The following is a 13,580-nucleotide window of genomic DNA, read 5'->3' as shown; positions in this document are numbered from 1 at the left end:
AATCCAGAAGACAATGCAGTAATGACTTGATTTTACATCCAACCGAATTAGCATTCAAGTATTAAGGCAGAATAATGAAATTTGCAGACAGGCAGGGCATCAAAAAATGTATCTCCCATGTACTCTTTCTCACTAAACTACTGAAAGTTGTGATTCACCATAACAAGGAAATAAACCAAGAAAGAAGTTATTGAAGCCAGAAAGCAGGGGATACAAATCCAGAGAGAGGTCAGTATAATTCCAAGATGATGGTGAATGACAGACTAGAAAGCAGTCAGTTCAGACTGGAACACAAAGATGGAAAGCTCCAGCAAGAATTTAAAAAAAAAAACAAAAAAACCCAACAAATGGATAGATTACTTAATATATTAGAAAAATTGAGAGATTTTAGATTTTTTACCTTCATAGAAGAGTTTGGAGATGAATTAATAATACACACAAAACAAGAAATATAGCAATTATTAACTTCAGGGAAAACAAAAGTCCATACATAAAAGGAAATTTAACTACAATATATATATGGCCTACCTGTGATTATATACAGTGATAAAAATATTAACATTGAACAACCATCTGACCAACTACATTGGGAGAATTTTGGTGATGGTGGTAAATATGACATTAATAGATAAAATATAAAACAATAAGCAGCAATAACAACACATTATTTGGAAATCTTAAGGAAAATGACTGATGAAATGGCTGAAAGAGAAAGTGCTTACCTTTGGGAACAGAAACTAGGGGTGGGAAATAGAACTACCATATGACCCAGCAATCCCACTACTGGGCATATACCTGGAGAAAACCATAATTCAAAAAGATACATACACTCCAATGTTCATTGCAGCACTATTTACAATAGCCAGGACATGGAAGCAACCTAAATGTCCATCAACAGAGGAATGGATAAAGAAGATGTGGTGCATAGATACAATGGAGTATCACTCAGCCATAAAAAAAGAACAAAATAATTCCACTTGCAGCAACATGGATGGACCTAGAGATTGTCATTCTGAGTGAAGTAAGTCAGACTGAGGAAGACAAATATCCTATGATATCGCTTCTATGTGGAATCATAAAAAAGGGTACAAATGAATTTATTTACAAAACATAAGTAGAGGCACGGATGTAGAAAAAAAACTTATGGTTACCATGGGATGGGGGGGGAGGGATAAATTGGGAGATTGCAACTGACATATACACACTACTATATATAAAATAGATAACTAACAGGAACCTGCTGTATAGCACAGGGAACTCCACTCAATACTCTGTAATGGCCTATATGGGAAAGAATCTTAAAAAAAAAAAAAAAAGAGTGGATATATGTATAACTGATTCACTTTGCTGCACACCTGAAACTAACACAACATTGTAAATCAACTATACACCAATAAAAATTTAAAAAAAAAAAAAAAAAAAAGAAAGAAACTAGGGGTGGGGAAAAAACGTGACCTAAGCCTTGTAAAATCATTTGACTTTTTAAACTAGGCTATGTTTTACTTTTTAGAGATTTGGTAGCATATAAAAAATGTTTATAAGATCTGGTTATGTGAAAAATTAGGAAGTATACTATAATTATGTAAAAACATTGAAAGTAAATGTAAAGTGGATATTAGGGTACTGGGCTTATGGAGTTTTTCCTCCCTTTTATTTTCCACACTTCCTGTTACTTTACAAAACAACATTAGGAACATGTCAATGATAACTCAAAATCACTGGTATCCCTAGTAGGATATGGTATCCATGGACAACCCAAGAGTAAATGAGAAGCTCTATACACAAACATTTGTATGCAGATGAAATGGGGTTAATGTAATTATAAGGGCAGCAATGATAACGAAGTAGAAGAGATGGACTAGAATAAAAAGGTTATTCTGGCCCAACAAATACCCAAGGTCATTAGAAAGGAAGCTGGAAACTACTCCGGTCTCCATAATGGAACATTATAAGAGAACTACTTGTCTGGGAGCACCAGGTGCTTTTAAATTTTTATTTATTTATCAGCTTCTCCCTGTCAGACCTGTGTCTTTGCTTGCATAGAAAAAAATCTGTGGACATGGACAATTACCCTAATTCTAAGTATAGTAAAGTCTACTAAAATATTACAATTGTGCTCTGTAAATTCAGTACCTTGGTAAAAGATATTTCCCCTAGCTTGTCTACCAATAGCATCTCATTTCAACATTACAAAAACAGCCATGTAATAAATCCTCCATTTAACAGTTGGGCATTTCTGTCTTTTGGAAAGCACAGTGACATCTGTCTCTACTGGGAGAAAAAAGAAATCCAACACCCATGGCAGGATAAAATTAAAATAATTTTCATATTCTCTTCATATTTTTTCACAAGACATTAAAATGCTCAGAAAACACTGCAGAGGAATGCTTGGGAAACCAAGAAAAACCTTACCAGGCTATTTGTTGCACAAAACTGCTTTTAGTTAAGCTGCATCCTATAGGAACAGATTGTAAGGATTTAAAATACAATCATATGAAGAACAAGAACACATGGTTCTTAAATTAGTCATAAATGAAACTCAAATAATTTTCATACATTGTTTTTCTTACTCCTATTCAGGATTACTCACTCCAGCTTTTTAAAAGTTGGTCAAATGTTTTCCGTTTGGATAGGCTAAGATCAAAAGAGGAATATATCCAATTTCTGTTCAATCTTAGTCATGGATTCTGCTCAATCTTAAGCACTTAATGCACATCTAATATTATTTACTTTTCATAGCTAAACTGCCAGAGGTAAGGGGATCTGTTCACTTAAAAAATTAAGCTCAAAGTCACTCAACTAAGGAATAACCCCACATGAATGTCTATCTTAAAAGTATTACTGATATTCAAAAACCGTTTACAGATTAAAAGTAAGCACTGACTTGCTGTGTTGAATGCACTTAAACTGTGGTATTAAAATATGAAAAGTAGTAACAGCACTGTGTAATTATTTATTTCAGAGAGTTCTGCTTAATACTAGGAATACAATTAACCTCTACTCTCACTATATATGAAGATTAAGATATATTTTATGACATCACAAATAAAATAAGATCATTTTTAACTATAAAAAAGATATATTTTGGATTTTGTTACATTTTGTTATTTTCTCTAATAAAACAGTTCTTTGAATTATAATAAAGCAAATACAAGTAACTATGTTTTAGTGAGTTAATTTTCAGTTTTGATTTTCTTAATAATCATCAAAATCTTTAAGTATAACATTAATCCATTATATATAAGTGGTATTTTGTTGAATCTAGACTTTGAATGGGTAAATAGCATTTTAGGAAAACAATCTGCCTAGAAACAATAATTACACATTTAATTGGATTGTTTCTTTTTTGAGACTTCTCAGAATTTATATTCTTTAAGCAATCACTCCAGTCACGCCTCGCATTTTGACTCTTATCAACTAAATAACAGGTGACCTATTTTCAGAAAATCCTAGACAATATAATATAGTAATTATCAGTAATAAAATATCCTCCTTAGAACATGATACCCTAAGTACCTTGCCAAATTATGTCATGTATGTCTTACAATATTAATGAGTATTTTTTAAACCATGTGATAGTATTATATGAGTTCTTAGCTGAAACACAAACTTGTGAAAACAAGACACATAAAATGAGCAAAAAGTAAAACGGAACAATACAAGATTTCTCTCTTCTGCACTGTTAATTGGATTCTTCCAACTAATTCAGTATTCCTATATGGATTAATAAATCTATTGGCTAAAGCACCCTGTCACTAATTTGGTCCCTTATGATTCAGTTGACTTGGCACAAGGAACAACTGTTACCCAAATACATGCCACTGTTCACAATGGCAGCTCAGTGAGTACATACAGATGACCAGTGGAAGCCCAGCACGATAGAGGAAAAACATTCAAGGTACATGCTGGTCAGAAACATTTTTATTTACAAAAACCAACACAATTATTCCTGTAAAAAGGGATTTAGAGAAATTATTCTTTAAAGCATACTCTTCTATTCATTGTACACCTTTTCTATTTAAAGCACAACTTTCTATTTATTTATTCTATTAATATTTAACTTTATAAGCAAGAAATAAGGCAAACTTAAAAATCTGATTAAAATACTGAAAACCAGGTTCTTAGTAAATGCTGCAATGAAGACAAAACTATCAAGGAGCTATAATATTAATTCTCAAAATAAACAAGATTTCAAAGCTTTATACAGGCAGAACTCAACTTACAGAAAGGCAGAGTTCTAAAAGTCTGTCTATAGGGACTTCCCTGGTGGTCCAGCGGTTAAGACTTTGTGCTCCCAATGCAGGGGGCCTGGGTTCAATCCCTGTTCAGGGAACTAGATCCCGCATGCTGCAACGAAGCTTCCGCACGTGGCAACGAAGATCCCGTGTGCCGCAACTAAGACCCAGTGCAGCCAGATAAATAAATAAGTAAATAAATAAATTTTTAAAAGATTATTTATTTATTTATTTTTGACTGCGTTGGGTCTTTGTTGCTGCACGTGGGCTTTCTCTAGTTGTGTCGAGCGGGGACTATTCTTCGTTGCAGTGCGTGGGCTTCTCATTGTGGTGACTTCTCTTGTTGCAGAGCACAGGTTCTAGGCGCGCGGGCTTCAGTAGCTGTGGCTCGTGGGCTCAGTAGTTGTGGCTCCTGGGCCCTAGAGCGCAGGCTCAGTAGTTGTGGCGCAAGGGATTAGTTGCTCTGTGGCATGTGGGAACCCGTGTACCCTGCATTGGCAGGTGGATTCTTAACCACTGCACCACCAGGGAAGTCCAATAAATATTTTTAAAAAAATAAAAATTAAAAAAAAGTCTGTCTACAAATAGGTTATTCAAAATACAGAAAATGAATTTCCCCTCAAAACAATATCCTTTCTAGGGTGATAGAAACGTTCTATGTTTTGGAGTCATGGTTACATGGAAATCTATATTTGCCAAAACTTATCAAACTACACACTTCAAAGGTGCATTTATTGTTTGTATATTATACTACAATAAATTTGGACTTTAAAAAATGTCCTAAAAGGTGGTTAGAATATCAATCCACCAAAAAGAAATTTAATACATATTTCTAGCACAACACTGTAGCCATGCACCATCTGAACTACAGCTAATCACCACATATATCAGTGTTTCTGTGGGAAAATGAATTATGAGTTCTAAGCAAATACTGACATATATCCATCTTTTCCCTATTCTAAAGCATTTCAAGGACTAGGGTAGATATTTCTGGGCATCTTAGCTTGTTAACTCTCTATCAGCACCAGAAACAGTATTTCTCCACATCAATCATCTCTCAGGTGTTCCAATTTGAAGGAAAATGTAAATTCCTCCACAAGGCTCTGAACTTGTTCCTGTTCTTCATATGTGTAAGTCATTCAAAAGTTGAACATTTCTACATCATGCAGTAATAAAACCAAATTAACTACTAATCTATAAACTGTAATAAAAACCAGAAAAATATAAAAATCGTCATAAATTTTCCTACTTTATAGTTCATACAACACTACTCTGAACACTGTGAAAAATGCAGTTATAATGATCTCTCCTCACAATACTTTTAAAACGTACATAAGAAAACAACACAGAAAGACTAAATGACTTGACTAAAGTCACAACTAGGAACGCTGAGATCAAAGTTCTCCTGATTCCCAATGCAGTGTTTTTCCTTCTACATCTTGCATGATGAAAATCATTTTTATAAGACACATATGGCACTTATTAATTTGATCAATCCCTCCATATGTAACAATCTCCCATCTCCAACACCACTCCTCCTCCATGCATATGACTCCTTCACCCTAATTTGGCTTTGACAACTCCTTCCAGACCAACCCTCTGCCCCACCAGGCTGACATCTCCCTCATCCAGATTAAACTATGATACCCCATTTGCTGGGCCTACCCAGTGGGGACACTGTCCTTGCCTTGCTTAGACTCTGCACTCTGTGCTGTCCTCATGTCTGCATGGACGCATCCTGTTTAGGTTCTGACCCCTGGAAATAGTCTGTCCTCCAGCATGGACACTCTCTTTATCTTGCTCGTCCTCTGGTCCTCCATGCTAGGCCACCCCCCGCATGGATAGATGCTCTCCTCACCTGGCTTGGGCTCCAACACCCCATGCTAGGCTGCTCCTCCTTCTTCACCCATTCAGGTTTTGACACCCCTCTTTGAGCCACTGTTTCCCAAGCTCCTCTCTATCCACCATGGATACCCACTTTGCTCTATCCCACTAATGATAGCGGACTACAGGGGCAGGAAAGGTTTCACACATGAATTTAATATACTAGAATTAATTCACTTAATTTATGCTACAAATGCACTCCCAAATTGTAGAAATATTCAGGTGAAATGTTATGTTCTACACCTACTCTCAGCATGTGACAATCCACCTTAGACCAAAAGGAGAGGTGAAAATTAAGGATGATCAAGTTAGAGGTCCATAGGCTTGGACAAAGCTCCCATAGTCTGTAAGTGGACAGGCAGTGTTACAGACCTGGTTGCTAAAATAAAACTCATAATTTGGTAAAATCCTGCAAAGTACTCTTAAGAGGTTGTGGTCTATAACATCTAGTAGGCCACCAAAACTTTCATAATAAAGGGTCAGTGATGAAATGGAATTAATTTAAATTTTGTTAAAAGTTGGTTAAGTTATAAATAGAAACTGTAACTCATAACATTTATAATAGTCACACAAAATAAGTTACGGCACTGTAGACATACTATTACTTACTTTATCTACACAATCATCAAAAAACGCCAGGCTTGCATCTTTATCACTGACAAAAGAACATTCCTCAATGAAGCGAATAAACATTTGTGTTTTGGTCATCATGTTATAGAATTTCTGATGTGACCGGTCCCGGCTTCTTAAGAAAGCTGTTCAACATAAATTTGTAATGTTAGCATATATAATATCATTTATAGATTCAGAGAATTTTTGAGCTAGAAGGAACTAGATCAACCATGTCATCTATACCCCCCACACCCTACTATTTTGCAGAAAAAGAAACTAAGACCCCTGAAGGGGAAGTAACCTGACCAAGATAGCAATAGGAAAGGAACTTGAACCCAGATCTTTCAAATCCCCCAACCCAGGGGCTCCTCTGCTTGCCCAACACCACCAGGCTGCCCTGAAAGCTAAAAGCATCAATATCTTAACGCATCTGTGACACAACAGAGTGCAGTGGTACATGGTTAGGAAGCTCTGTACTTTTCAAATAGTCTCTTCTGCACATTTTGCTAATGGGATTATATCTAATGTGCCTGAGAAATAACCAGTCCTATGGAAATGGATTACCAACTGAGCTGATACTCACATACTCCTGAAATAGATAAGTATATTTTGATAAATATGAGCTACTAACCCAGAAAGCAATCATCATAAGGTTAAGCTCAATAATATGAAAGCTGTAGTACTATGCAATCACTCACCTTGTAGGGCAAAAAGAGAGGCTGCATCTGTGGCTGTCTCAGATGGGGCTTGTGTTATTGGTCTTAAGTATGATCTATAACCTTTTAAAATAGAGGCCATGAAACATAAAAATGCCTCTTGGATTTCCAAATCTATCATGTGCAACCTCTTTCCAGAATTAAAATCATAATCATTCATTGCTAAGTCCATTAGTCCATCGTCTCTTGGTCTCTGCTGCACTGTGAAGAAATACAGTGTTAATGTTTTCCCCAGAACTGTCAAAATTAATGTTCATAATGGTATCAATTATAAATCCATTGCATATGTAATTCAAGTCATTATGCTGCATACCTTAAACTTGTACAGTCCTGTATGTCAATTATATCTCAATAAAATTGAAAGAAAAATAATAAATGTGTTGTGTTTTCAAAAGGGCTCACGCTCCTTCAACCCTTTGTTTACATAACTCCTTAATATATAACCCTAGCAAAACTTGAATTTGGTCTGAGGATAAGGATGGTAGTAATGGTCAATGTTAACTTCCTGATTTTCATGGTTATAGTATACTGCAGTGATACAGAATGTACTTATTGGTAGGAAATACACTTCATTTGGAGATGATGGGGACATCTATTCTCAAAAGGTCACAGAAACAAAGTTTGTGATTGCCTCAAAATTTTAAAACTTCTTAAAATAAGAGGAATAATAAATCATCTTAGGGAGGTTTTTTTGGAGTTCTTATTGTTTAAAAAAGTAAAAGTTCGTGGGCACTGGAATGGAAGGCCTAGGTTTTAATCCTAGCTTCATCCTTATTAACTGTATGATCTCTGACAAGCTACCTCCCTCAAACTTAGTATCTTCACAGTTGTAAAGACAAAAGAATGTATGTGAAAGTGCTCTGAAGCTGTAAAGTGATATATAATCCTGAATAACAATATCAGTATTGTTTAAACCTGTAATTTTAAGCTGTAAGATTCTACCCTTCAGTAGAGCCAGATGGGTTATTTCACTTATTTTAATAATACTTAAATACTGCTACAAAAGCTGCTGGACTTCTCAGTTATTCAAAAGAAGCACATGAATTTTTAGAAAGCAATTAACTAAGTAGCTTAAATAAAATTCCATACATAATTTATTTGTTCCATAGTATAAAATTTGTTCCATTTGATGTCATTTTTTCATATCCCAATACTTATGAGCCACTTCTGAATTATCTACTTGTTATAAGGTTTACTTTGTAAACACTGTCTTTTTCCATGTCTCTTTCCAACTATTCTATAGGCACCCTTGAACCCTTGAGGATGTAGGCCACCTCCCATGTTTATATTTTATATCCTAATATATATTATATCCTAATACATAAATGAGAACCTCAACTATTGCTGCACCATTACTGACCATTTTTTATACAATAAGTATTAAATTATGAACCCTGAATGGACTGTTGGTATAAAATACCAAGAGGATTAGATAAATGAAGGCTTAATTCCTCTTATTGGTAATTCTGGATCACTATCAAGATACTCTTATTGTAAGCTTTGAACCGAAATTCTCCATATCCTAATCAATTTTCACTTTAATTAATTTCCGAATGCTTCTGGCAAGCTTCTATTTTCAAATTATTTGAGGTAAGCACAGCATTAAGATCTACTGAAGGTGAAAAGCACATGACCTTGCTCTCAACCCACAAAAATCATCAGCATTTTCTAATATAATTTAAACCATCTGTCTTAGATTTTCAAAACTAACTTTCTATTCTATGTATAAAGAAAATACACAAGTAGAAACCAGTATTTTTTCCATAGTATTTGAAAATAATCACCTTAATCTCTTTTTGAATTTTATTATGATGTAAAATATTAACTTTGTAAATCTCCCACTCAGCTTCTAAAAAATTTTGCTTTAATGCTCATTTGCCTTTAAGATTGTAAAAACACTTTCCTTTAGGTAAACACCATCCTTTTACACGTAAGGCAAAGTTGCTGGAGTCCTTTCTTCAGATTAAATTACTTACTTTAATTAAATTATACACTTACATTTTGCCAACTGCTGGTGCAAATTATTCAGTGTGTTCATCAGATTTTTACATGGTTTCTTTGGAAGTACCTTCCAGGCTACATTTTTCTTGTCACCAGTTCTGAGATTAAATGACAACAATAATATATTTGTTAGATTAACTTGGGGTGGGGCAGGGGTGGGTATATATCTGTTATTTATAAAAAGCGGAAAAGAGAAAACACATTGAACAAAAATAAAATATACAAAATATTCTACTTAACAGAAGAAAAATACTACAGGGGTAAATTGGAGTGTTTAATACTTAAAAATTAATTTATATGAGAGTAGAACCCTGTATTAAATATAGCTCAAAACTTTACACTTATGTTTATACTGAGTCAATTCCACTTGCTTTGGAATCATGCAAATCACTACAAAACTTAATGTGGTGGTCATTACTCTTAATCTTATCTAAGAGTCTCTAGACACCTAAACATTGGGAAAATCCTACTATTAGGAGATTTCTTCTTATATACTCTAAGACAAAGCACTGTAGAAAACTTTCAATGAACTTATGATCCATAAAGCTTATCAAAATACTTCGGTATATCCAAATATTTAGTTTCCTAAAAATATAAGTAAAATTTAGCTTTGCTTCTTTCAGAAAAGAAATAATCTATAATATTAGATTATTTGGGCTTCCCTGGTGGCACAGTGGTTAAGAATCCGCCTGCCAATGCAGGGGACACGGGTTCGAGTCCTGGTCCGGGAAGATCCCACATGCCGCGGAGCAACTAAGCCCATGTGCCACAACTATTGAAGCCCATGTGCCACAACTACCGAAGCCTGCACATCACAACTACTGAAGCCCGTGCGCCTAGAGCCCGTGCTCCACAACAAGAGAAGCCACCGCAGTGAGAAGCCCACGCACTGCAACGAAGAGTAGCCCCCGCTCGCTGCAACTAGAGAAAGCCCGTGTGCAGTAACGAAGACCCAACACAGCCAAAAATAATAAATTAATTTATTAAAAAAATATTAGATTATTTGAATAAAGTATAACACTCCAAAATACTTTTATAACTATAAAAGAGGACATCAGCTTGACAGTGATATCTTTGTTTCTAGATGAACTCCTATAATCTCCTTTATACAACCTTTACAACACAGTTAATACTTTTTTTTAAAAAATTTATTTTATTTATTTTTATTTTTGGCTGCGTTGGGTCTTTGTTGCCGTGTGTGGGCTTTCTCTAGTTGAGGCGAGTGGGGGCCACTCTTTGTTGCGGTGCACGGGCCTCTCACCACGATGGCTCCTCTTGTTGCAGAGCACGGGCTCTAGGCACATGGGCTTCAGTAGTTGAGGCACGCAGGCTCAGTAGTTGTGGCTCGCGGGCTCTAGAGTGCAGGCTCAGTAGTCATGGCACACGGGTTTAGTTGCTCCGCGGCATGTAGGATCTTCCTGGACCAGGGCTTGAACCCTTGTCCCCTGCATTGGCAGGCGGATTCTTAACCACTGTGCCGCCAGGGAAGCCCATGATCTTTAAACTATATATGGAGTAGGAGAAGAAAACAGCATGGTGATAAAACATGATAAAGCTTTCGGACTTAACTATAGCTTTGTTGATTCCACTCTCTATTTATTAAATCTTTTTTCTATTTCAAAAGCAATAAATACTCATTTTAGGAAACTTGAAAAATGCAGAGAAAAAGGAGAAGAAAAGTAAATCACTTATGTTCTAACCACCAAAGACATCATAGCACCGGTGTGAAATGGAATTGCTGAACTTTTTTTTTAATGTTCCCTAAACTTCCCACAGAACAAAAAGGGCAAATATCACTTTGAAAGAAAAAAGAGTGGATGGGAAAGCTTAAGCTGACAAAGAAGAACTGTCTTGGAATCTACCCTATCTTTCCACAATGATAATAAAATAGATAGGGCAGGGTCAAACTGCAGATGTCCTGCTGTGAGATTTTATTTCATCTATAATGTGACCAGGACTATGGAACCCTGTATTAAAGTGAGAACACAATGTAAAAACACTTTTGACATTATTTTCTTGCTAAAACTTTAAAACACAGCACTCCTACTGTGCCTTAGCATTCACTGTGTGTGTGCCTGCCTTGCTAACTAGATTATTAGCAACTTAAGAGAAAGGAGTGTATCTGGTTTGTCTTTTTATTCCCAGTGCCTAGCAAAAAAAAAAAAAAAAAAAAAAAAAAAAAAAGGCACTCAAGAGATGTCTGTAGCATAAGTGAATGAACAGTATTTTGGTATCATTTCATCAAATTACTATTATTTACTCACATAATTTCCTCCTCTTGCCCTTGATATCATCACTGTAAAACTTGGCTCGGGAGAAGAGTTTTATTGAGGGACTTCCCTGGTGACACAGTGGTTAAGAATCCACCTGCCAATGCAGGGGACACGGGTTCGAGCCCTGGTCTAGGAAGATTCCACATGCCGCAGAGCAACTAAACCCATGTGCCACGACTACTGAGCCTGCGCTCTAGAGCCCGTGAGCCACAACTACTGAGCCCACATGCCACAACTACTGAGCCCAAGCACCTAGAGCCCGTGCTCTGAAACAAGAGAAGCCACCACAATGAGAAGCCCGCGCACCGCAACAAAGAGTGGCCCCTGCTTGCTGCAACTAGAGAATGCCTGCGCGCAGCAACGAAGACCCAAGGCAGACAAAAATAATTTTTAAAAAAAGGAATTTTATCTAATACCTGAGTTTGGATCTATGACAGCCTTCTTCATTTTTATTCATAGTAAGTTCCATTTATAGGATTACTATTGCATAAGTAGTTAGCCAGTAATTAGTGGCAGAAGTAATAGTTATGGAGTCAGACAATGATAGTTTCAAAATCAGTTCTGGCAGTTTTAAGTTATGTGTCTTTTTATAAATTACTTAAAAATCTAAGCTTTGGATTTCTTATCTGTCTGTCAGACTGGTTGGTAAAAACTACCTCACAAAATACAGAGAATAATATGAGATACCTTAGGCTATACATACAGCTTTATGCCTAGTACATATCAGATATTAATTTCCCTTTCTTCAGAAATTTCTTGACATTCATAATATATTCCTTATTATATGTATTTATGAGTCAGAAAAGGGAAAAGGAAACCACAAATTTCATACTCAGATTTTTCTTTCAAATTTCAGGTTGAGGCTCCAGAAATTCAGGATGAAGGAAAGTAGAAAGCTATTAATTCACTAGTTTAGTCCTCCAATAGGTTTGGAAAGGCCATAAAACCAAGGAAGAGCACTGATGAGTGCAAACAAGTCATGTTTCTTTGATTCTTTAACTCATTAGTGATCAAAACAAAGTTAAAATAATAAGAAAAAAATTCTTTTAACAAATTGAGGAAAAGTATAAAAGTATAAAAAGAGAGAAAATGTATATACTTATTTGCCACCCTGAATTTCAATTTTTAAAAACATTATGTCATGTAACATTAACAACTGGCCAAAAAAAAGGAGATACTACTTTAATATTTGAAGAATTAAATATTTCTGGTAAAGTATGAAATGTTCATGGTAAAGAATCTTTGACGCTCTTTATCCCATATATAAAATGGCTTTAATGCACAAAGTACATCCCATATTTTCTTGGTTAGGCTTTTGAAAGCATACATGCCTTATAAAAGAAAATTATTTTTTGCTAAACTTTTCTAATGGTTTAGGCAGTTGAGGTTTTGACATATAACAATACTAGAATTAATGTAAGATTTCAGAATTAAATCAAAAGGCGTTAATATGAAACATGCTTATTTAAAAATGGAGAAAAACCTATCTCACAACTACGTACTTAAATTGTAAAAGGTATACTAGCTTTTAGACTTTACTAATAGGGTAACTTGCAGTTATTTTAAGTATGTCCTGTGGATGCAACGTGGTATTGCATCAATTTCCTCTTCCCTGAAGAGCTTAAGTATGATTAAACTGAAAATAAACAATACAAGAGAAAACACTGAATTATAAAAAAGCTGTAAGTATACAGTTCCAGTAGCTTAGCTACAACTTAAATATTATTCCAATAGAGAGAGAGAAAATTATAAAATCCTTACATTTCTTACATAAATTTCTAAGTAAGCGTAAGATTATAATATTTCTCAAATATTGAAAGAGCTGAGGATTAAAACCTTCTCTAATACACTAAACCTAT

At 35.2% G+C, this 13,580-nt stretch overlaps 1 protein-coding gene across 8 annotated transcripts in view; it reads right to left on the bottom strand.

Moving 5' to 3' along the window:
• Positions 1–13,580, bottom strand: part of DENND4A (DENN domain containing 4A) — a 130,931-nt gene that overhangs the window by 48,590 nt on the left and 68,761 nt on the right. For all 8 annotated transcript variants that reach the window (XM_036842590.1, XM_036842587.1, XM_036842592.1 and 5 more), the window contains 3 exons: positions 9,446–9,546; positions 7,430–7,648; positions 6,729–6,874 (listed from right to left, as the gene is read on the bottom strand). In XM_036842590.1, coding sequence (XP_036698485.1) covers positions 6,729–6,874; positions 7,430–7,648; positions 9,446–9,546 — 466 coding nt within the window. The remainder of the gene's footprint in view (positions 1–6,728; positions 6,875–7,429; positions 7,649–9,445; positions 9,547–13,580) is intronic.

This window comes from Balaenoptera musculus, chromosome 2, assembly GCF_009873245.2.
Source record: "Balaenoptera musculus isolate JJ_BM4_2016_0621 chromosome 2, mBalMus1.pri.v3, whole genome shotgun sequence".
Classification (NCBI taxonomy): Eukaryota; Metazoa; Chordata; class Mammalia; order Artiodactyla; family Balaenopteridae; genus Balaenoptera; species Balaenoptera musculus.
This window is presented reverse-complemented; position numbering and strand designations above follow the sequence as displayed.